The following is a 24,909-nucleotide window of genomic DNA, read 5'->3' as shown; positions in this document are numbered from 1 at the left end:
TCCCCATGTGTGGGATTCGCTGAACAAATGCAACCGGAAGTGCCAAAACTTCCATTGTAAGTTGGTGTGGTCATGTGATTTTCTGCTTTCTGATCACATCACTTAGGGAGAGGGTTGCCATTTTGAATTAGAGTCATTAAGTGAGGACTACTTAAGATATTTTGATTTTATTGAGGAAGTAAAAAACATCTGGAGGTGAGAAAAGTCACTACCTACTACTGAATGCCTGTGTTAAAATGTCTGGTTTCTGCAATGCATCATATGCACAGTGGGACAGTGTCCTATTATGCTTCAGCATTTGTAGCTGACCGATTATACGTGTGCTAATGCTACCATGTGTCGGTTGGACAATTTAGTGCTTTGTGCTTTGTTTTTGGATTCACCTTTTTCACGAGTAGGCAGACATGATGGCCCTGGATAGAACGGCTATACATGGATGCACAGGCCCCCATACGTTCAACAACTGAAAGAAAAAAGAAAGTGGTTAGAGGGTTTTCATCCCTCCCTCAAATAAGGCTTGTAGATTAAAAAAAGAGTGAGAATTGTACAGCTTTAAGGAATGCATAATCTGCATGAGTCACTGATCTAACTAGATCACTAGCCAGTCACTTCAAGCAGAAAAAGTAACAAATGATGGAAAGAGGGAAGAATCCCAAGTGCCAAAAATCATCTTTATCTGACTATTTTTATTGATAGTTGGGATTTGTTCCACTCTTTTTAAGTGTCTGCTTTCCTCTTCCATTGCTCAGAAATGAAACAAGCCATTTTTTTCCCCAGGGCACATCATTCTCACATATCCCTGGATTTTGATGACATCACATTGGTGCAGATGCAGCAAAATTACTGAGCCCCAGCAAGTAATTGCATCGAGACAAGTCAGCACAGCGAATCAGCTACAGTGAAGCATCTCCTGTAAGAAGAGATGCTACTGGCTCACCTAATTACCAGTTTTCTCATGGGAAGTCATTTGAGAAGCAGAAGCAATTACATTTCTCCTCCTAATAACGAGACAAAACTAGCACAGCAACACCCCCAATGTTACAGTAAGAAGCCTCCTGCAAGCTTGCATGGTTTTTATGCCCTTTTTAAAACCTCAAGATACCTCTCTAGGATTTATTTATTTACAAACTAGCCAGAACAATTTGCCATTACGTTTAGAATATGAGCAAGCAGTCTTTTTAGCAGGAACTCACCAGAGAAATGGTGGTGGAAGCAAATTTTTGCCAGGAGGTGATGGAAAGGGATGGTGATGCCGTCGACTTTAATTGAGCTGGCATGCAGGTCCCCCAACTCCAACAGCTTGGCGAAAGCATCACTGTGGAAAATAGAGAGAGGAAGAAGTTCCAATATCTCAGGGGCTACCACAAAGAAGAGGGAGTCAAGCTATTCTCCAAAGCACCTGAAAGCAGGACAAGAAGCAACGGATGGAAACTAGTCAAGGAGAGAAGCAACCTAGAACTAAGGAGAAACTTCCTGACAGTTAGAACAATTAACCAGTGGAACAACCTGCCTCCAGAAGTGGTGAATGCTCCAACACTGGAAGTTTTTAAGAAGAGACTGGACAGCCATTTGCCTGAAATGGTATAAGGTTTCCTGCCTGAGCAGGGGGTTCGACTAGATGACCTCCAAGGTCCCTTCCAACTTTATTATTATTATTATTAAGCTTAGATGAGCAGCAGGGGAAGTTGGAAATTACAGAATGGCTAACTTCTACCTTGAACTGTCTGATACTGCCTTAGAGGGGATTTCAAAACTTCTTTCCTAGCTCAGTCCATTTTAGCTTTCTGTAATTCAAATAGGAGAAAATATACGTAACTCGGGGTTGAGCTGTGGAGTCCTTGGTGCTCTCTGGGTTGATTGTTTGCTTGCAAACATTGCCTGATTGGATGATGTTACCTAGTTGCATACTGAAACATCTGCAAAGCAAACAACCGAGCTCAGAAAGCACCGAGGACTACACACCTCCCTACAGTCTTTGGGGATGCTGCCTCTACTAGTCATCTCCTTAGTGTGCTCTTTAGAGAACATTAGAGAAAGCAGATCCAAGGAATAATGTGAAAGGTGTTATCATTTGGCTGACAGCAAAATCCCCCAGAGAGCTATCTCCATTTATTCATCTACGGCAGGGGTGTCAAACGGCCGGCCCGTGGGCCGGATGCATCATAGTGAAACCCTGACCACCCCATTGCCGGCAATGGCAAAAAAGTTGTGATACGTCGCGACACGTCACGTGACCACTGTGAGCTTGACACCCCTACTCTACAGGCTCACTGCTGTAACACAAGTTGTCTGAAATTGCTATAGTATTTTATGCTTTACACCCAAATAATTTATTACTCAACAGTGATCATCTGATCTTTTCCTAATTACATTATACTCTGAATTCTGCACATCCTGTGTGTATGCTAATTTTAATGCAAAAACCAGCTATTTCCATTAATTTTCCCACTGAGGTGTTCTCATGGATACAACTAAGTATTCAGGGAGGGTCTCTAGGACAACCTGCTGTGGCCAACTTGCCTGGGTCATCACACTGTGGCCAACTTCCCATTGCCAACTTGCCACATGATAATTTGCTGTGGCCAACTTGCCGCGGGACAATCCACATAGATAAATATTATCCACCGCTGTTTCTTCTACATTGCTTCCATTTTTGTCAAGGGAAATAATGTCAAAGAAAACAGCGGCAGGTAATATTTATTGCACTGGGTTATCCCATGTGGAATTGTCCCACAGTGAGTTGGCTATGGTGAGAAGGCAGTGGTGAGACGGCCAGGCTGCAACGGCCACAGCAAGATGGCACCGGCAAGTTGGCCATGGCGAATTGTCCCATTCCAACTCAGGGATGGATGCTGTGAAGGGAAACATCCTCTCTTCATACACTTTTAACACTTCCAAGATTTCCTAAAAGATTCTACCTTGCACACTTGGACATCTCCCAGCATGCATGCGTGCATGTTGCTGCTTTTTCTTCAAAACTTTCTGCAAAAACCACAATGTGTCTGAAGACACTGACACACTCTGCTGCTTTCCATTAATGGCCAGGCATTAATTACTCTTCCCTTAAATGTACTAGATCTTTCTAGATTGCTACAGTTGATGAGATTTTTTAGCTTTTCCATTCTGAAATCCTGCATGAGAAGGTAAGCTTTTGCAAGTTTTACAAATGTCAGCATTTTTCTGTGCAATTACCCAAAGCTCAAGAGATGTGGACCCTTCTTAAAAGAAATGTGTTCATTTTAAGAACGCGTAGGGGTAATTTTGGGCTGTGATAAATACTCACAGGAATTATGCTATGGACCTCTGTAATTAAGTCTGTGTGCATGTAACTGAAGTAACACAACGGTCTTCCCCTACTCAATGGTACATTCATTCATTCTTACATTCTCACTGAATATTGGCTGGAAATTCATCAGGTCACACCAACAGCATTGCCAGAATAACAATGCTGACCTAAAGGTAATAGCATCAGTAATTATTTCTTTCAACAAGTGAAGAACAAATTGCTTTTCTTCCGGAAGTAACGTGACCTACCTGTAACAGGGTGTCGTAATTAGGTAAGAGGCACAACTGAAGTACAGCTTAAAGTCTAACTTTTCATGTGTTGAGCCTTCATCATCCTGCAGCATAATGACAAATGGAGATAAATCACAAGACCAAAACCAGCTGTCCAACAAGTGGATGAGACTTAGTTTAAACATTCCTAAAAGAGCACCAACCAAACCGATCCTTGGAAGGGGAGGGGGTCGAAAGGTTACACAGGCTTTAAAATACATCATTATCCCAAACAAGGCCAAATTGCCTCTTGATAAAACCCAGATATTTTATCTCCCTAATATAGGTAGTCCTTAACTTATGACCACAATTGAGCCTAAAATTTTTGTTGCTAAGTGAGACATTTGTTAGGTGAGTTTTGCCCCATTTTAAGACTTTTCTTGCCACATTTGTTAAGTGAATCACTCGAGTTCTTAAGTTAGTAACATGGTGGTTAGGTGAATCTGGCTTCCCTATCGAGCAGGCTTGTCAGAAGATCACAAAAGGTGGTTATTTGATCCCAGGATGCTGGAACCGTCATAAATATGAGTCGGTTGCCAAGCATCTTGAGTTTTGATCACACGACCATGGGGATGCTGTAACAGTGGTAAGTGTAAAACAACGGTCATCAGTCACGTTCTTCAGTGCTGTTGTAACTTCAAATAGCTACTAAATGAACTGTTGTAAATCGAGGACTACCTGTAAGGCTAAATGTTTGGATCTGGTTTTGTCCTCACACGCAGCAAGAAAGCCAGTTCTATCCTCCATCACTGCGTAGAACAGTGTTTTTCAAACTTGAATAAGAATGAATGAACCTTTATTATCAAAGTACAACATGTATACAGTGAGATTGGTTCAGCCTCCCTTCGTTTCCCCCCCCCAACTCACAGTCACAACAAATCCACCATCTTGTTACACCATGTGAGCTAACTGCACAACACACCGGCCTCACAAGTCAATCATGAGTTATTTCCTGTTCAGGAGCCTGACAGCCCATCGCAACTTTTATTTATTTATTTATTTATTTATTTAATTTGTATACCGCCCTTCTCCCGAAGGACTCAGGGCGGTGAACAGGGCAATACATATTAAAAACAAAATACAAAAATTAAAAGCGATTAAACAACAGTGCCCATGAATAAATTAATACATATTAAAAAGTTAAAACCAATTTATAAAACCCAACCCCATCCCATCAGGCCAGGCCAGCTTGTTCAAAAAGGTAGGTTTTGAGATCGCGCCGGAAGGAGCGGAGGTCAGGCGCCATCCGGAGCTCGGCCGGAAGGTGATTCCATAAATCCGGCGCGCCCACAGAGAACGCCCTCCCCCTGGGGGCCACCAGTCGGCATTCTTTGACTGGTGGCACCCTGAGGAGGCCCTCTCTGTGGGAGCGTACTGGGCGGAGGGAAGTTGACGCCGGCCGCAGGTGCTCCCCATGGTATTCCGGACCCATGCCATGTAGGGCTTTGTAGGTGGTGGATATTGGTAAGATGTGGATATTAAAGCTTATCTCCAACATCCTTTGGGAACATAGTTCTACTCTTCTGGGAGAGTTGCTATAATAGGAGGAAGCCTGAACAAATAGCTGCAGGGAGCTCATTTAATCATAATCATAATAGTAAAGTTGGAAGGGACCTTGGAGGTCATCGAGTCCAACCCCCTGCTCAGGCAGGAAACCATTTCAGGCAAATGGCTGGCCAGTCTCTTCTTAAAAACTTCCAGTGTTGGAGCATTCACAGCTTCTGGAGGCAGGTTGTTCCACTGGTTAATTGTTCTAACTGTCAGGAAGTTTCTCCTTAGTTCTAGGTTGCTTCTCTCCTTGATTAGTTTCCATCCGTTGCTTCTTTTTCCTGCCCTCAGGCGCTTTGGAGAATAGCTTGGCTCCCTCTTCTTTGTGACTCCCTCTTCTTTGCTACTTCCTTGAGGGAAATATTTCTCTCCATCTATCAGTTGCCCCAAAGTTCAAATACAAGTAGTCCTCGACTTACAACCATTCGTTTAGTGACTCTTCGAAGTTACAACGGTACTGAACAAAGTGATTTATGACCATTTTTCACACTTAATGCCCAATGCAGCATCCCCATGGCCACGTGATCAAAATTCGGATGCCTGGCAACTGGCGTGCATTTGTGATTGGCTGCAGCGTCCTGGGGCCATGAGATCACCTTTCGTGACCTTCTGACAAGCAAAATCAATGGGGAGGCCAGATTCACTTAATAACTCTGTTACTAACTTAACAACTGCAGCGATTCAACAACTGGGGGCATAAAATGTCGTAAAATGGGGCAAAACTCACTTAACAACTGTCTTGCTTAGCAATGGAAATTCGGGCTCAATTGTGGCCATAGGTCAAGGCTTACCTGTATGGACAAGGAGTCTGGCTTCTGTCACTGACTGGAGGAACAAAGCCTTCCGGAGTATCACGTCACCTTTATGCAAGCAAAGCCACAGGCCCAAGTCTAAAAAAATGTACTGGTCAATAGGTCACCGAGTCTTGCATTAATTTCTTTTTAGATTTGTAAACTTCTCTGTGCCTTCTGTTCAATGGATGTGAGCTATTTCTGAAATTTATGTTTGTCTGAAAAGCATGTTTAAAAATATGTTGATTTGGCAATACGACAAAGAAGCCAACAAGCTGATTATTACAACTCCTTTAGAAGGATCAGGCGAGGATGAAAAACAATGCACTCAGGCTAACTAGTGAGTGGCATCTCTTTGAGAAATAAAAAAGTTGGTGTTAATGTGTCTTTAATCCCTTTCATATTTTCCCAGCATTAGCAAAGGATAATAGGCTCTTACTTTGACTATAAATGACAAGGTCCCTTTTAGTTTCTGTGCCATGGCGATAGTCTGCAGGGTGAACACAAACTGGGCTTCATTTGAGACTCCTGAATTTGGGAAAAGACAGAAAAGTTTAAAATAGGATAACAGGATCTACTTAGATTTATATAAACACACATCCTCCCCCCCGAAGTGAGAATTATGATTTTAAAATCTTGTTTCTCACACAGATATCTTTAAAACATGTAACCATTTTCTCCATTAAAGAGTACAAAGCATTAGCAGTTTAACAATAAGCAATATCAATCAATCAATCAACATTATTTTAACACGTACTAAAGGCAGGACAGAGAACAGCTAGAGAAAACTACCACCGCAGTGCCAATGCGTTTGTCATTGTTTATTTTAACTCAGATACTCATTCACCTTTAGAAAATACTCTGTATTATGGAAACTAATTAAAAGCACTCTTCCCAAGATATGTCAATGGCGTCCTACTCTAACAAAGATAGTGTGTCACGATCTGACATCCAACATCTTTTGGGGATTACTTGGGCTGAAAATGGACCCGCAATGGCAAGAAGCTATTCAATTCTGCATACACAACTTTTAAAAATTAGTCCCATAAACTGAAACACAAACAAGGAGAGGCTATGTCGCCCTAGGACAGTGATGGTGAACCTTTTAGAGACCGAGTGCCCAAACTGCAACCCAAAACCCACTTATGTATCATCGCGTGCTGGGTGGGCATGGCCCATTGGGTGGGCGTGGCTGCGGTGGTAACGGCAGAATGGGTGGGACTAAAAAGTTCAATCAGTCAATTCCAACTTTGTGAGATCTTTTTTTTCCCCACGAGTTGAAATTGATTGAACCTTTTTTTTTTGCACATGGTGGCGGGGGCCTAAAGCAAAAGCGTTTTATAAAACCCAGCTGAAGGCCCAGGACTGGGGCGACGGCCCGCGTGCCCACAGAGAGGGCCCTGCGTGCCACTGGTGGCACGCGTGCCATAGGTTCACCACCACAGCCCTAGGAAATTAAGGTAAACTTCAAAGGTTTAGCTCAGATGTAAGTGTGACACGCACTCATAGCGAGATGTGCCCTGTCCTCCAAGACTCTTTACAAAGGCATCTTTGGGAAGCTCACTCCCATCCCCTCTCACCAGGAAGCAGAAGCCATACCAGGAGGCAGCTGAAAAGGGACAGGTATCCCATCGTGGATGGCGGATCCTTCCGGCCGCAGCATTTTAGTATTCAGAGAGTCCAAAACATTCAGCTCCATGCTCTTCAGGAAACTGCTGCTCTTATTCTCAAAGATCACAGAAACGGTGACCTGGCTATCGTTCTGGAGGTTCCCTTGGATATCGTAGGTCTGCAAAAAAGAATCATTGGAAGGGAGAGGGACACAAGAGAAACCGGGAACTCCCCGGTGTTGCTAAAAACTGGTTATGGAAGACGAGAGCAAGTCGCAGTAGGTAGTTCAAAGAAATCAAGATAAACCCAAAATTGGGGGGGGGGAGGGGGGAAACAAACACCATGAACTACTCACCATTTTAATGTACGGGTTTTCAGCAAGGAGGCCATAGCTTGACATAGGCTGGGAAAGAGGGAAAGAGGAAAAAATCAAGGCAAGGAAAAAGGAAAGGAAAGAATGGTGTAACGGGAGCTACCTATGCAGCAAAGCAGTGGAACGGTGGCTTCAACTTAACAACTAGATAATCCTTGATTACGGTCCCAATAACCTCAACCAGGGGACGGGGGAACTGGTATCCAAACAGGTCCGTAAAGTACCACCTGCTGGGCAAAGCCGCTGCAGAGCCGTGCCAGAGCCAGGTCTTCTGGAGTCTCAGTTGTCGAATGATTACAACCTCTCTGCACTGAGCAAATTTCTCACCGGCAGTGGCTCTTCCTCCAGAGTCCCGTTCTGCACGGATTCCGTCTGCGGCTCATCCCCTCTGTCACGATGCTTTGAAGGCTTCTTCTCTTTGGATTTTTCCTCCTTCTTATGCTTCTTCTTTTTATGCTTGGATTTCTGTAAGTCCACATAACCCAAAAGTCAGCTTCCTGGTTCCTTGGCTGCCTCTTGGCTCATCAGTGAAAGCTGTTTGACTTGGACAAGTCATTTTTCTGCCAGAAACTGCTGCTAAAATTCATGCTAGCCAGCCTAGCCCTCTGCCCGTTGATCAAAGACAGCTCAGAAATGATAGCAGATTCAAACCGGGATGAAAGTATTCCCAGATGAGATAAGATGCAGGGTGGCATTATCAGAGACTAGCTGAGAGGCATCAGTTCCCAGGCAAAATACAGCAAAGTGGAAGTCTCTAGGCAACTCACCTTTCCTTCGTCTTCTTCCTGAAGTTCCTCCTCTTTTTTAGGTTCTTCGGGTTCCGTTGGATCTACACTGACTTCGGGCAGGCTCTGCTAAAGAAACAAACTGGGATAATAAAAGCCAGCTTGGTTTAAGGGACCCTATCTGGGAACATCACAGAAAATCTGTGGGTCAAGTCATCCAGCTATGATTCCCTGTTCATGTTAGTCCAAAGTCCTAAACGTAGTCAGCCTAATTCTCCAGGCCTCTTTGGAAATGGGCCACGCAAAGGAGCCCACCAACTGAAAGTCCACGCCACCATCTTTGCTCTCACTTAATGGGGTCACCAAGTCCACTCAAAGCACATCCTAAAGCTGTAAGGCAGAAAAGGGCAACCTTGTTTGTAGCCAGACACTGCAGGTGTATGTATGAAAATGACATAGGTCAGTGGTGGCGAACCTATGGCACGGGTGCCAGAGGCGGCACTCAGAGCCCTCTCTGTGGGCACGCTCACTGTGCCCTGGAGATGGCAACCGTCTCTCTTCAACCAGCCGCCTGCTAACTCGCCGAGTTCCCACATGGCTGAATGCACCCCGGCACGGCTGGTTTCCATCCCCCCCATCCCGTCCCTCCTGGCCTTGCATGCTCTCCTTTTCCCAGGCACCACCCACTGCATCACCTCCTCAGCTGTTGGCCAACCATCCATCTCAGAGGCAGCTTCTTTGAACTGCTGGCAACGGGCTGCAGAGCCCCAGAGTACACCTGTCGAGGGGCCGGCAGGCTGTGGCTGCTGACGGACACAGTTGGCCCCCATGCGCTCGCTGGCCTGTGTGCGGGGGCCGATGGTGTCAGGCAGCAGCTGCCCCAGCCCTTGCCTTGCCCCATGGCAATGGCACCCCCGCCCTGCCTCGCCTCACCCCACAGGTTGAGTCTCCTGCCTACCACCCCACTGCCCAAGACCTCCTGGAGCTCCCCCAACCCTGCCCACCCCCCACAGGTGTGCCGCCCCACGAGCAACATTGAGGTGACCGCACCCACCTTGGCCACACCCACGCAATCTTCCATGACCATCATGGCCACGCCCACCCAGTGGGCCACACCCACCTGGCACCCAGCAATAAATAAGTGGGTTTTGGGTTGCAGTTTGGGCACTTGGTCTCTAAAAGGTTCGCCACCACTGACATAGGTGAAAGAGGCAGGGCTAGATTTTCCATCTTTTTTTTTTTTTTTTGCATTTGGCTTTCTGGTGTTTTGACTAAAGTAGAAATGTTAGGCCTTTTTTACTGCTTAGTTTTGTTAAAAAAAGAAAAGAAAAAAAAGAAACACCAAATAAATAAAAACACCTTCTCGTAATTTGAAATTTGTCTCCAAAATTCAGTAGTATAATCACGGGGAACTCAGTGGGCTGTAAAAAAAACCACGTTGACTGAGAAAGGGGTTGCCTGTCCCAGTTATACAAATATCTTAATAGTTCTCAGTTTGTAATCGATGGCCACAACTCCAACTATGAGTTGAGAAAAAGATACGCTGTCTTATTGGCTTGCTCCCCTTTTCTGTTAATCAGGTCTCCTTAGGATAAAGGTCATCAGCATGTGCAACGGGCAGGGATTTCTCTCAGTTGTAATGAACGTAAGTGAACGGCAGGGGAAAAAAAATCTCCTCTCCCAACCTAGATACACGCACCCCTGCATTTCAGGAAATGCAAAAGCATCATCTGTTAATAACGATGTAAAAGTATGGGGAAGAAATCACCGTGTTTTGGGTGTTTTTTTTTTTACTGCAGGGGATACTTCCTCTGAAGTTGCCGTTGTTGTGGGGAGGGAGGGGGAAGAGGGGGTAGAACCTCCCACAGGAAATGGAATACTTCCACCTAAGGGAGACGATGCTTTAAAGAAGGTGGTTCTTTTCCCCTTAAGATCACAAGGAAAAGAACTTCACTTCTCTGCACTCTTCGAGATCAAAACACTGAACAGTGCTGCTGATGCTCCCCCCACCCCCACAAATCTGTAGATCAAATGCAAAGATTAATGTAACATCACATTTAATTTGGATCCAAAATAGCAAGGGAAGGGAAGGGAAGGATGCCATGAATCATCTTTTTGTGGCACAGTACATTAATAATTTACCCCAGACATGTCAAACACAAGGCCCGGGGCCCGGATCCGGCCCGCGAAGTGGTTTCATGCGGCCCGCGAAGCCATCCTGGAAACAGTGAGGAAACGGCCCCCACTGCCTTGGCCCTGGCCCAGAGACCCTCCTTCTGCCAGAGACCCTCAGATCTGCCCCACTCCTGCCCAGGCCCCCATAGGCACCCTTGATGCCAACGATGTAGAGCTGGCCACGCCCACCCAGTAGGCCATACACACTATAGCCACGCCCACCCAGGCCACACCCACCCAGCCCCTTGAGGGCAACCGCAATGCTGATGCGGCCCTCAATGAAATTGAGTTTGACACCCCTGATTTACCCAGTTCACCTGGATTCTCTTCCCATGGCAAATTGGAACCAATGTTTCTGCCTGTCTCCTTCTCCTCTAGATCAGGAAATGTTTTTCAGAGGTTCCGCTGCACATTCTATAAGTAGAGACTAACCTTTGCCTCCATGGCCGTGACAGGGGGTGGGGTATCAGAAAGCCACAGGTCCACGTCTTGAGGCTGGAACAACCATCCAAAAAGTATTATAGACAATTGTTATGGGACGATTTCAAGCACTCAAAGCACATGTTCTTCTATAAGGCTCACAAACTGCACTAGGCATAATGTCGTTTGCTTTGTCTGAGCATAGCAAGAGATATGAACTCAGCCACTGTGATCTGGAATACGCATTATGTTTGGAATAAACATTATGTGCCCCAGGACTGTATTCCTTAAAGCTATTCTTAATGTTACAGGTGCAAAAGTTGCCACTATCTGTCAGTTTATGTTTACCTACTGGGTTATATGCATTTGAACTTCAAGGTATAGTAATTTAAATGCAAATCTAGAATTCTGGTTCTATCTGCAAATATACCATGCCTGTTCGGAAATATCCGAGCATCCTTATTATTTGCATTATGAATATTTATAATAAATACATGCATAAATATTATAAATACTATATATAAGTTTTTATTATGTCGGAATCTTTGAAATGGGCTACATTTCACTGCTCCTTGTGGGCACCTATGCCTATTGAGAATCTTCACTGGACTTCTACTATTGTAAATAATGTGGTAGGTAGAAGCAAGGACCTTTTTGTCGTCTTCATCCGTTTTCCTTTCTCGCTCTTTTCTTTTTTCTTTCTCCCTCTCTTTCTCTTTGTGTTTCTTTTCCTTCTTTTTTGGCTTCTTGCTTTTCTTTTCAACCGGGGGAGCTTGCGTTTCTTGAGGAGATTTAAGATTGTCAGCGTTTCGATGCCTCTGCACAGGAAGTGCCTCACTGTCTGTTAAAGGCCTTAATAAAAAAGATGGTAAGAGGTTGAATGAAATCCCACCAAATGTCTATCCCCACTTCCAATAGCAGTTCAGGGTCAACCACAGCATGTCAAAGTGAATTAGTTCCACTACATATGATGGAAATATGATTGAACACAATCTAAAGAGGATCACATGAAATTAAATGACATTTATTGAACAAAATTGTTAGAATTCTATTCGTACAATTCTTCGGCATGAAAGCAAGCAATTTCTTTAGGCGCTGGAATAAATTCCAGAAAGTGAAGACTGAGAAAATTTCATGTAGCATTTTCTCAGATGCAAAGCTGCAACATTTTAAAAATTCGGATCATTTAAAATCTAGAGTTGTGTGGTCTGAAAAAGAAGAACACAGCTTCTCTCCTGATTATTTTTGCCATTGCATTCAGAAAGCTTGGAAATGTTTCCTAATGCAAATACAGTAAACTTTTTATTTGCTCACTTTTAACTTTTTCAGATCAGAATTACAATTCACTCATTCCCCCCCTATCCCTGGGTTCCTCATGGTCAGAATTTCTGCTGTTAATGACAAATACAGAACTTCTGTGAAAAGGTTTGTCAGCCTTTATTAAGCGGAAAACAATTGAGAAAAGAAAAGTATCGCCCACTTGAAATGCATAATTTAATCTTCCCATCAGTTCTGCAATTTGCTGTATTCGTCTTGAAGCAATTGGAGGTTCCTCCTTGGTACAAAATTTGAATCTTGAATCTCATTTTACGGGAAGTGGGAGGAGGAGGAGAGGAAAAGGAACAGCTCACACTGTAAAGCCCAACACTTCTCTCAAAATATCAGTTTTGTCAAATCTCTGGTCAAAGATTGGGAACGTGTGTAAATGTAGTGGCAGGGCCACTATTCTTTAGCTTAAATAAGATTGTCGATAGGATTCAGTGGTTGTGCAACTAATCATCATAGACTGGCTGTTTTATTCCAGACTATAAATGTAGAAATTCAGTGTAAGTTTAAAGATTGGGGGTACACTTTTCTGCATAAACAGCTGACATTTACCATGTTGTGTTTTACAGTGTTGAACAGAAGCAATTAGCCTTCCAACGCTGTCAAAGAGGGAACTTACCTGCCAGAACTCCCTGAAATCAGACTGTGTATGAGACAGACAGACAGAAAGAAAAACAACATGACTATAGGATATGACAACTTCTGGGAATGGAAATCATCCAACGGCAAAATAGAGAAAATTCTATGAGATTCCAACCATGCCTCCTGGAACAGTGTCGAAAAACAAACACAAACATCATTTTTGCCTCCATCTGAAATTTAGGTAACTTGTATAGTAAGATTCTGAAACTAATTGCCCTCTGTTAGTTGAACTCCAATTCCCATCAAGACTAAGGAGCATGGTTAAGGCTCGGGACAGAAGAGATCCAATCTAGAAACATCTGGAAAGCTGCAGGTTTCTCCATTCCTTCTTTAATGGCACAAGGAAGATCCAAGCCTGCAATCCTCCCTCTGGAAGGCCCTAATAGCAGCAGCAATAGCATTTAGATTTATATACCACCCTACAATGCTTCACAGTCCTCTCTAAGCGGTTTACAGCATATTGCCCCTAACAATCTGGGCCTTCATTTTACCGATCTTGGAAGGACAGAAGGTTGAGTTAACTTTGAGCCGGTCAGGATTAAACTCCTGGCAGTGGGCAGAGTCAGCTTGCAATACTGCATTCTAACCACTGTGCCATTACCACTCTTGAATTCCTTTAATGCATCTTCATATTCAGCTCTCAGATGTGCCAAGACAACATTCAAGCTGCCATTCTGTAATTTAAATTTGTAAAACCAGGCGTTTAGGAATGAATCAAATCCCAAATCTTTAGCTTGTCTACTTTAATGTATGTAAAGCATAGTGAGTACACCATGTTCAGCATTCAATAAATTCCGCTCTCTGTCACAGTCGGCACTACATTTTGGCATGAATTTTAGAGGATTGTGCAAGAGCCAAAATTTGTACTCACTTATCTAAATCAATATCCAGTGCCTTGTAGGGATCATTTGGATCCTTGTCATCCTCATCACTGGGAAGAGCATTCTAAATAGAGGCAAAAGAGGCAGAAAATGAGTTTACATAAAAGGTATCCATTCTCAAAGGAAAAGATAGTGTGATCCCTGTTTGATTTATAGACAAAGCCTTTTATTATGTTACCTAGAGCAAGGGTCCCCAACCCCCAGTCCAAGGATCAGTATCGGTCTGCACAAACAAGGAAAGCCCCATCCGCAGGATGCAAGCAGCACACAAAACCACATCCCTTCCGGTCCGTGGAAAAGCCTCTCTCCACGTAACTGGTCCACGGTGCCCCAAAGGTTGGGGACCTCTGACCTAGAGTAATTTAGTAAAAGTTTTACTAAACTATTCATTTTAAAGATGTAGATGACCACTGGGAAATTGAGATACTGTCTCTCCCTGCCTACTAAATCATTAGGAAATTTACATCAGAACAAAAATACACACACACAAACCAACTACCAATAAAGATATATAAAAAGTACAAGATTGGGAGACGAAAATTGGAGTGTGTGCAACAATGGCAAAATTTGACAGTATTTTATGTTCCTGTTCCTCAAGGGTGCTTTAGATTTATTCTGTTTATGGTGTTCTAAACCAATTAGTCCCATTTCAATAACCCCCCCCCCTCCCCTCTTTTGATCAAGCAGTTTTGTTGACGGAAGCAACACTGGAAAAAACATGTGTTGGCTGAAGTTCACATTTGCTCATTCTTTGGTATGAGACTTGCTGAGTACCATCTTTGGTGGTAAGGAGACATGAATGCTGGGGAAATAGCCAGTTTTGTTGAAAAACAAACATCCATCTACAAGCTGTGCCATCCTTGTAAAATATATCAAGAACAGGATAGCTTAATTTTGAATAACTTTAGGCCTCATTCAAAACCTAACACTGGTCAATCTGAACCTGTGGCAGGTTATTTCTTCCCGGGGAGAGTAAGAGAAAGAAGGAAAAAAGGGTACTTAGAAAGAGAGAATGAGCAATTTTATCTACTTGAGGCTGTGCTTCATCCTTTATTATAGCCACCATTCACAGGGCTAGGCCCAGACCTAGCAATTGGCTTTAGGGTCACACAATGGAGCGGGAATGTAAACCAAAGTGCCCTTCATTTAGTTATTAATAATAATAATAATAATAATAATAATAATAATAATAATAATAATAATAATAATAATAATAATAATAAACCTTTATTATCAGCCCTTATTATTTTTATAAATAACTCAAGGCGAGGAATATACCTAATACCCTTTCCTCCTATTTTCATACCTAAAATGGGACTGGCTCTCTCAATCTCCTGGTTTCTAGCCTGGTGGATGGAGGTTTAAGGAAGGCTTAAAGCCCTGCGGCACTTACTTCTGGCATCTCCTCTGTGATAATATCCACATGCTGGGCAGGTGCAATATCCTCATCGCTCTCCGTGTGCAGGGAATTGTGGCGACGGTTCTTGCCCCATTTCTCTTTCTTCTGCTTCTTTTTCTTCTTGTCCTTCTCCAGTTTCTGTTGGTGCCGTCGCTCCTCTTCCAACTTCACATACTGGTCAGATGCTGGTAAACCTGACAAGACCCGGAAGAGAGAAAAGTAGCCTCCAGAAGGGATTGTATGGAGGCTGGCTACTGAATTAAAGTGGTCAAAAGCAACCCGATTTAAATTCCAAGAAAAAGTGACACATTGTGAACAAGCTACAAACTTTGCTAATGGATGATGAGCAGACACATCACTGATCATCCTGCAGGAGAGAAGGGAAGATATCTCACCGTATCATTTTCACCTGCAATCTTTCTAATTACATAAGACAGTGTTTCTCAACCTGGGCCGCTTTAAGATGCGTGGACTTCAACTCCCAGAATTCCCCAGCCATTCTGGGAGTTGAAGTCCACACATTTTAAAGCGGCCCAGGTTGAGAAACACAGACATAGCACTAAGAAAAAGTTGAGATCTCTCAACTTGTCACATATCAGCAGTCATTTCATAAAGTTACTTGAAATATTTCATTATATAGAGCCGTGATAAAGATTATAACCTGGAAGTGTCCAAACTTGCTTATTTTTCTTTTCCCCACTCTTCCTCCTTTTCTCCTTGCGTATTATGTCTTCTAGATCAGGGGTCCCCAACCCCAGGCAACACCCCTCTACCAGGCCGTGGAACTGGGCTTTGCGAGTGGCTGGCCGGCGCATGTGCACAGCTTGACTTGAGCAAGCAACGGTCTGATGCGCGTAAGCAACTGGACTTGTGCAAGGAGAGGGCCGGTTCCTCTCCCCCCCACCAGGCCACCAAGCCATAAAGGTTGGGGACCGCTGTTTTAGATTTTAAAATTCTGAATGGAGACTGTCACAGTACAGATAGTTGAGTTGTGTTACGACTATAATGGATCCTGCCTTTTACGGTCTTAAGTATTAACAGTTACATGACTGAATCGATTTTATGAGCTTTTTGTGACAGTTGTTAAATGAACACTGTGGTCATTAAGCAAATCCATGGTTTGCTATTGGTGCAGTTTTGCTGAAAAAACGGAACTGCTGGCTTTCAGCAAAAGCATTGTTAAATGTGGTCACATGACTGTGAGAATACTGCAAACAGCCATAAATTTAGCTGCGGGTTATTGGCGATTACTGGAATTTTGGACTGTAAGTTCCCCTTTCTGGTTGGTCATAACTTCAAACAGTCACTAAGTCGAGGACTACTATTTTTAAAGCTGGTTGGGAAGGTTTTGACTGAAAAGCAGGATGTAAACTGACTGATTTAGCTAACCAGTTACATACTGCAGTCCTTGAACTGCTGTTTTAAATGTTGCACTTTGTTTTTAAGAATTTCAGTTTATTGTATTATATTCCACAGGACATTAAATGCTTTTTAACCAAAGTACATTTTTTTAAAAAATTACTACTGATAAAAAACCAACACAGACCAAATTCAGAAGGTTCATGAATTGCCCTGACCACAGCAATTCATGCCTTGAACATTACACCGTTGGATTACTGCAATAGACTCTATGTGGCCAGAACTTTAGAGTTGAGATATACATGTTATGTCAGGCACAACTATGGCCAAACTTATTTTGCCCATCCAGGTTGGTGGCCTTTTTTGTAGTGGCCCCTCACTCGGGAAAGTGTTTCTTTCAGAAATACATTCAGCACTGTCTTTCCATGCCTTCTGCAAAATGGTTAAAATTTGTTTATTCTATCATGGTTTCGGTCCTAAGTGAAAGTCATACACTTGAGGTATATGTACCACACACACATGTGCATTTGTGTCAAGAAATATAAATAGGCCTGGAAAGGGCAAGAATGCTGGGGATTGACTCTCACAGAGAAACAGCAGAATCTGTGCCCACTTTTCTGCCTTTCTCTAAGCAGCCAGAATTCTCTATTAACTATGCTCAGTCCCTGTGACCTGATTTTCAGATTTCTGTACCAGATCTTTTTTTTTAAAAAAAACAAACTTCTGAGAGCCTTGAGGTTTCTCCAAGCTTCCTAACATCTCCCTAATTTTGAATGATGATTATATAAACAATGGTCTTCAAGTCTGACCAATGAATACAGACGAGATATACTGAGCAAATGATGCTGAAATTCACCATAAAATTCTCTTACCAGGAACTTTTAAAGGAACAGACAGATCAATCTGAACCACAGGTATGTGCTCAACACCAGGGCTATCCTGGTATCTCTGAAGAAAGCAAAAGGAGAGGAATTTAGCAATAATGTACAGACACAGCAGTCAAACAGATGCATGCAAACACTTAAAAGTCACTATTTCATTCCCCCAAATAAGCCTTGCTTACCTTTTGTGGAGATGGAGAACTTTTAATGTAGAATGGATTGTTTGCCTGCTCCTGTTTCCTAACTTCTCGACGCTTTAAAACAAAAAAGCAAACAAACAAAAATAAGGAAATTCAAATACGTTTCCTCTCCCACTTGAATAAAGACTAAGAATCCCAGATTAAGGTAGAAAAGTCACTTGCACTGTTAAAGAGCCGGTACAGACTGAACAAGATACAATCAGTCAGCCTCAGTATCTCAATCAAAGGACCAGAACTATTTTAATGCATTTCCCCATTAAAAAAAAACAAATAAAAATGATTAAAATCTTGTAAAATAATGAAATGTTGTGAGAACCTGGCAATCACACACGCAAAGTTCCTGGGGGGTCCTTCAGGACATTTAAAAAAAGAAAAGAAAGAAGCCATGCAATGAACTTTGAAGCTTGCCTCCAGCCATCTTATGTACCCGGGAATTGCCCCAGCTTACCCTGGCCAGCTCCTCCTCATCCGCTTCAGGCTGCCGTTGCTTTGAATGCCTTTGCTCTTCGTCGTGGAATATGGTCCTTGGTTTTTCATCTTCAGAGTCACTGTCTGAAGGTGGCTCATTGATCCAAGCATCAAGATCCAAACTTTGAAAGGAACGAATCTCTGTTTCAGGTTATGTGAGAAGATGGCAGCCGATCTTTTAATCTTTGTCCTGTTGTTAAAACAGAGGTTGCCGAGCGCCCCACCCCACATAAACATCATCTGCTGGTTCTTGTAAGCTCTGTGGCTATGAGATGGGTCTAGGCTACTTATGCTACGGAGTTGGAGACTAATGGAAAAAAATGCAGAGCACCTTACCCTTCTGGGACTGGAACTTTCTTCTGAGCTTTAGGTGCTACTGGGTTAAGCTCCCCGGCAAATAAGGCAGTCACCTCTTCAGCCACAGGGACCTCTTTGATCTGAAGCTTCTGGATGTACTTCATGAGCTGGAGGATGCAGGAAGCCTAAAGGAAAGGGAAAGGGAAAGGGAAGGGGAAAGGGAAAAGGGGAAAGTGAAAGGGAAGGGGAAGGAAAGGGAAAGGGAAGGAAAGGAAAGGGGAAAGGGAAGGGAAGGAAAGGGAAAGGGAAAGGGAAGGGGAAAGGGAAAAGGGGAAAGTGAAAGGGAAGGGGAAGGAAAGGGAAAGGGAAGGAAAGGAAAGGGGAAAGGGAAGGGAAGGGAAGGAAAGGGAAAGGGAAAGGGAAAGGGAAGGGGAAAGGGAAAAGGGGAAAGTGAAAGGGAAGGAAAGGGAAAGGGAAGGAAAGGAAAGGGGAAAGGGAAGGGAAGGAAAGGGAAAGGGAAAAGGAAGGGGAAAGGGAAAAGTGAAAGGGAAGGGGAAGGAAAGGGAAAGGGAAGGAAAGGAAAGGGGAAAGGGAAGGGAAGGAAAGGGAAAGGGAAGGGGAAAGGGAAAAGGGGAAAGTGAAAGGGAAGGAAAGGGAAAGGGAAGGAAAGGAAAGGGGAAAGGGAAGGGAAGGAAAGGGAAAGGGAAGGGGAAAGGGAAAAGGGAAAAGTGAAAGGGAAGGGGAAGGAAAGGGAAGGGGAAGGGAAGGGAAGGAAAAGGAAAGGGAAGGGGAAAGGGAAAAGTGAAAGGAACAGGGGAAAAGGGAAGGAAGGAAAGATAGAAGGGAAAGGGAAGGGAAGGGAAAGTGGAAAGGGAAGGGGAAAAGAAAGAAAGGGAAAGGGAAGGAAAGGGAAAGGGAAAGGGAAGGAAGGGAAAGTGAAAGGGAATGGGGAAGGAAAGGGAAAGGGAAGGAAAGGGAAAGGGAAAGAAGGGAAGGAAAGGGAAAGGGAAGGAAGGGAAGGAAAGGGGAAGGAAGGGGGAAAGAAAGGGAAAGGGAAGGAAAGGGGAAAGGGAAGGGAAGGAAAGGGGAAAGGGAAGGGAAGGAAAGGGAAAGGGAAAGGGAAGGGGAAAGGGAAAAGGGGAAAGTGAAAGGGAAGGGGAAGGAAAGGGAAAGGAAAGGAAAGGGGAAAGGGAAGGGAAGGAAAGGGAAAGGGAAGGAAAGGGAAAGGGAAAGGGAAGGAAAGGGAAAGGGAAGGAAAGGGGAAGGAAAGGGGAAGGAAGGGGGAAAGAAAGGGAAAGGGAAGGAAAGGGAAAGGGAAAGGGAGGGAAAGGGAAAGGGAAGGAAAGGGAAGGGGAAAGGGAAGGGGAAGGGGAAAGGGAAAGGGAAAGGGAAGGGGAAAGGGAAGGGGAAGGGGAAGGGAAAAGGGAAAGGGAAGGGGAAAGGGAAAAGGGGAAAGTGAAAGGGAAGGGGAAGGAAAGGGAAAGGGAAGGAAAGGAAAGGGGAAAGGGAAGGGAAGGAAAGGGAAAGGGAAAGGGAAGGGGAAAGGGAAAAGGGGAAAGTGAAAGGGAAGGGGAAGGAAAGGGAAAGGGAAGGAAAGGAAAGGGGAAAGGGAAGGGAAGGAAAGGGAAAGGGAAGGGGAAGGAAAGGGAAAGGGAAGGAAAGGAAAGGGGAAAGGGAAGGGAAGGAAAGGGAAAGGGAAAGGGAAGGGGAAGGAAAGGGAAGGAAAGGGAAAGGGAAAGGGAAAGGGAAAGGGAAGGAAAGGGGAAGGAAAGGGGAAGGAAGGGGGAAAGAAAGGGAAAGGGAAGGAAAGGGAAAGGGAAAGGGAGGGAAAGGGAAAGGGAAGGAAAGGGAAGGGGAAAGGGAAGGGGAAGGGGAAAGGGAAAGGGAAAGGGAAGGGGAAGGGGAAGGGAAAAGGGAAAGGAAGGGGAAAGGGAAAAGGGGAAAGTGAAAGGGAAGGGGAAGGAAAGGGAAAGGGAAGGAAAGGAAAGGGGAAAGGGAAGGGAAGGAAAGGGGAAAGGGAAGGGGAAAGGGAAAAGGGGAAAGTGAAAGGGAAGGGGAAGGAAAGGGAAAGGGAAGGAAAGGAAAGGGGAAAGGGAAGGGGAAGGAAAGGGAAAGGGAAGGAAAGGGAAAGGGAAAGGGAAAGGGAAGGAAAGGGAAAGGGAAGGAAAGGGGAAGGAAAGGGGAAGGAAGGGGGAAAGAAAGGGAAAGGGAAGGAAAGGGAAAGGGAAAGGGAGGGAAAGGGAAAGGGAAAGGGAAGGAAAGGGAAGGGGAAAGGGAAGGGGAAAGGGAAAGGGAAGGGGAAAGGGAAGGGGAAGGGAAAAGGGAAAGGGAAGGGGAAAAGTGAAAGGGAAGGGGAAGGAAAGGGAAAGGGAAGGAAAGGAAAGGGGAAAGGGAAGGGAAGGAAAGGGAAAGGGAAGGGGAAAGGGAAAAGGGGAAAGTGAAAGGGAAGGGGAAGGGAAGGGAAAGGGAAGGAAAGGAAAGGGGAAAGGGAAGGGAAGGAAAGGGAAAGTGAAAGGGAAGGGGAAGGAAAGGGAAAGGGAAGGAAAGGGAAAGGGAAAGGGAAGGAAAGGGAAAGTGAAAGGGAAGGGGAAGGAAAGGGAAAGGGAAGGAAAGGGAAAGGGAAAGGGAAAGGGAAGGAAAGGGAAAGGGAAGGAAAGGGGAAGGAAAGGGGAAGGAAGGGGGAAAGAAAGGGAAAGGGAAGGAAAGGGAAAGGGAGGGAAAGGGAAGGAAAGGGAAGGAGAAAGGGAAGGGGAAGGGAAAAGGGAAAGGGAAGGGGAAGGGAAGGGAAGGGAAGGGAAGGGGATTTTATTTCATTCCAAACTCAGCAAAATGCAAAGGTAAAAACCCAACTTGGCAAAAAATAATAAAAAAAGAGCCTGATTTTTCTTACTCTCTCCTGGACTTCAAGATCCGCGCTCTGCACAAACTGTGGCAGACGGTCAATCATCATCTGGGTTGCCTCCAGGGCCACTTCCTTCTCCTCAGCCTGTTCTTTTTGCTGCAGAATCGAGGCATAAAGCTTCACCATGTTTTGGACATAAACTGCTTGGATGTGGCCCGGAAGCGTGGTCACTTTAGGCCGCAGCATGGCTTCCAGAGTCTGCTGGGGTTCTTCAAGGTGTCTGAAGTAAAGAGGAAAGCTTAGGGAGTTTCCTTCCCTCTTGTTCGGGACAGGAAAAGGGGAGTCACAAGAAACGCTTCAGGCATCAAGGATAAGAGAGAACCTGGCCTCTTGAAAACCCTTCCTTTTCAAACAACTAGATTCCTGAGCACTTACTCTGAGAATTCTCCACATATCCAAGCTGCAGCGTACAGCACCTCACAGATCCCGTTCCTCTGCGTGTTGCTGGCTAGCAAGTGAGCGTTGTCTAGAAGCATGGCCATCTGGGACACAGCAAACTTGCGGATGGCCTTCACTCGGATTGCCACGTCTAACATCTGGGAGGCAATGAGATGGCCGTGCCTTGTACCTTCCAGCCGGGTCAGTTCCACTAAGATGCTGATGTACCTGAAGCAAATAAGGAGAGGTACCAATGTGCAAGCAGAGAAACCAAGGGGAGACTATTATTATAAACAGGAGGCTTGTCGGCAAATTTCACGCACACTTCATATACACTGAAACTTTCAACAATTCCAATGTTAACACCTCTTATTATCCCTACAGCTTCTACTCGCTCAAATACTCTACTTATTGCTTGTTAATTTCTTCCTCAGCTTGCTTTCGGTTTTCAAACTCTAATTCCCAGGCTAGTTCCTCTTCCCCAAATCATTATATGGTGATTGGCAGCTTCTGCTTTCTCTTGTTTATTCTGCCTTGCCTTTATCAGAATTGCTCAAAAGCCATTAGCTACAGATTTAAGGATGGGGGGCCACATTAGGGGAAGACATGCTATCCATAAAAGAGAAATGGAGAAGAAGCAATAGGATACATAGTATGTGGTTTATTAGCTATTCTTTGGTTCAAGAGCCCTCCGCACCACACCTCCTTTATGGGGATTTTTTTCATGTGTCCATGGGGGTGCTGCAATGGCTGGAATTTCAAAGACTGGTTGCAAGTCACTTTGTTCAGCACTGGGATAACTTTGAACAGTGCTGAACAAATGGACATTAAGTGAGAATTACCTCTATTATTTATTTATTTATTTGTTCTTATATACCGCCCTTCTCCCGAGGGACTATTATGCAAGATTTAAACTTTATTTTGGAGGAAAACATTGTATAACCTTCTGAAATCCTCCTGAGGCTATACAGCAGGACCTACGTATGTGGTTATACTGACCATTCAAAGTTTGTGATGTACTGGTAATTGGACTGGCTACATATATCAATGATTTTGGTTAGCAGCTCATCCCTGTAAGTTGTTCCTTCAGCTTTGTCCACATGGATCATCAGCTTCTTTACAATTTCCATCAAATTCTTCTTGGACACCTGTAGCAAGGACCCAAACAAACAGAAACTCAGGCACCAGTTAGCAAATGTTGGTCTGTATACAGGACATGAGAAGATGCCTATTTGATGCAGCTTGGCAGAAAACCCATGAGCTACACCAGATACTTCATTCTGGAAACTTTTGACTTGCCAGTTCCTTTGCTGCCTTGAAAGTGGCTTAGGGATTAAACTGCTTAAACGAATTAATAAGCTATCTTAGATTCATTTTTTCCATCCCATTATTAGCACGACCATATTAGCCACTCCAGTATATAGGAAGACAGTTTGCTATTGAGAGAAACAAATTAGCCAAGATGCACAGTTAAGTAGAAAACCTACCATTCCGTACAGAAGATCCAAGGCTCGGAGGCGGATGGACTCATCCTTATCATCCAAGCACTGGAGAATGAGATCCTTATGAGACTGTACCGATTTAGGATGTGTTTTCAAGATTTTGGACATTGCCAGCAATCCCAAATACTTCACTGGTGTAAAGAAATGACACATGCACACACAAAAGAAAACACAATTCAAAAAACTCCTTGTAAGGGCCCTCTCCATTTCTGCAAGAACAACATACACACATGGTGATAAATGGATCAAATTCCAGGAGTGGTCTGAAATTTTACTGGGTTAACTTTACCCGTGTCTGTTGGATCTAGTGCATGTACTACATCAGCAGAAGGAACATATGCACTTATCTTACATTGGTCTTATTGTTCTGACCAGTTCTGTATTTTCTATTTAGACCTGCCTCTGAGGCTCTCCGGGGATGTGGTGGCTCAGTGGGTTAGGACGCTGAGCTTGTCGATCAGAAGGTTGGCAGTTTGGCGGGTCGAATCCCGAGTGCCGCGTAACAGAGTGAGCGCCTGTTACTCGTCCCAGCTTCTGCCAACCTAGCAGTTCGAAAGCACGTAAAAATGCAAGTGGAAAAATAGGGACCATTACGGTGGGAAGGTAACAGCGTTCCGTGCGCCTTTGGCGTCTAGTCATGCCGGCCACATGACCACGGAGACGTCCTCGGACAAACGCTGGCTCTTCGGCTTTGAAACGGAGATGAGCACCGGCCCCTAGAGTTGGAAACGACTAGCACGCATGTGCAGGGGAACCTTTACCTTTACTGAGGCTCTCCACTGTTTTCAGACAGGAGTGCTTGCTAATACTACTCGGAGATGCCAGGACTAGAGAGGCACCTGCAACTGATTCTTCTTCATCATCGCGACCCTCATCATCTTACCAAGATCACCAATGATGTTAAAAGAGCACTATTTTGAATTTATCATTGATAACAACAAAGAAAAAGCAAGTCCCCCATTGTGCAGTTTTCTCAGATCTGAAATCCTCTAGATCACAGAATTCTTTGAATTCCCAATCATAGTGTCTGCTAAAGGTAAAACATTTAAAAAGCACCAGCTTGGGGAGGGCTAACACACTAGAAGCTGTTTTATAATCTCTCTGAGTGCCAAAAGAAGAGCATGTTTGTCATTCTTAAATCAACATTTCCCCTTCCTTTCTTCCTTTGATAAAACATTCTTTTTCATCTCCTTTCTTATATATAAATACTTACCTATCACTTCTTTGGGGGAATAACACACCCAACTTTCACTTCCATTTAACAATTGTGGACAAAAGCACAGCCTTAGGCTATTTTGGCACCTTTTGATAAATTGCACTCTTACATATTATCCACATTTTTCTAAAGCATATATACATTTCAAAATTCCCCATCCATTTTCCCATCTGTGGCAAAATTTCTGCTATACAAATTCATGTGCTCTAGGTTTATGTGCAGCAGTTACTTCATGTTTCCTGTCAAACCTAACAATTTTG

At 44.1% G+C, this 24,909-nt stretch overlaps 1 protein-coding gene across 9 annotated transcripts in view; it reads right to left on the bottom strand.

Moving 5' to 3' along the window:
- The window catches only part of AP3D1 (adaptor related protein complex 3 subunit delta 1), a gene marked incomplete at its 3' end in the record, with an annotated part of 63,773 nt that overhangs the window by 10,342 nt on the left and 28,522 nt on the right, over positions 1-24,909 (bottom strand). For 3 of the 9 annotated variants that reach the window (XR_014024525.1, XR_014024526.1, XM_081312993.1), the window contains 21 exons: positions 23,419-23,564; positions 22,931-23,079; positions 21,929-22,159; positions 21,542-21,773; positions 18,691-18,836; positions 18,335-18,476; positions 17,869-17,940; positions 17,678-17,753; positions 15,441-15,640; positions 14,038-14,111; positions 13,144-13,167; positions 11,849-12,050; positions 11,211-11,273; positions 8,646-8,732; positions 8,206-8,343; positions 7,861-7,908; positions 7,494-7,683; positions 6,334-6,422; positions 3,535-3,620; positions 1,194-1,315; positions 384-463 (listed from right to left, as the gene is read on the bottom strand). Coding sequence is in view for 6 of the 9 variants with exons in the window: in XM_081312993.1 (XP_081169119.1) it covers positions 384-463; positions 1,194-1,315; positions 3,535-3,620; positions 6,334-6,422; positions 7,494-7,683; positions 7,861-7,908; positions 8,206-8,343; positions 8,646-8,732; positions 11,211-11,273; positions 11,849-12,050; positions 13,144-13,167; positions 14,038-14,111; positions 15,441-15,640; positions 17,678-17,753; positions 17,869-17,940; positions 18,335-18,476; positions 18,691-18,836; positions 21,542-21,773; positions 21,929-22,159; positions 22,931-23,079; positions 23,419-23,564 (2,597 nt within the window). Of the gene's footprint in view, positions 1-383; positions 464-1,193; positions 1,316-1,747; positions 1,917-3,534; positions 3,621-6,333; positions 6,423-7,474; positions 7,684-7,860; positions 7,909-8,205; positions 8,344-8,645; positions 8,733-11,210; positions 11,274-11,848; positions 12,051-13,143; positions 13,168-14,037; positions 14,112-15,440; positions 15,641-17,677; positions 17,754-17,868; positions 17,941-18,334; positions 18,477-18,690; positions 18,837-21,541; positions 21,774-21,928; positions 22,160-22,930; positions 23,080-23,418; positions 23,565-24,909 lie in introns of those variants that run through there. The other 6 variants (XM_081312994.1, XM_081312998.1, XM_081312997.1 and 3 more) reach the window with 6 other exon arrangements.

This window comes from Vipera berus, assembly GCF_964194415.1.
Source record: "Vipera berus genome assembly, chromosome: 1".
NCBI classification, from domain to species: domain Eukaryota; kingdom Metazoa; phylum Chordata; class Lepidosauria; order Squamata; family Viperidae; genus Vipera; species Vipera berus.
Note: the sequence above shows the minus strand (reverse complement) of the source record. Positions and strands in the feature narration are given on the sequence as shown.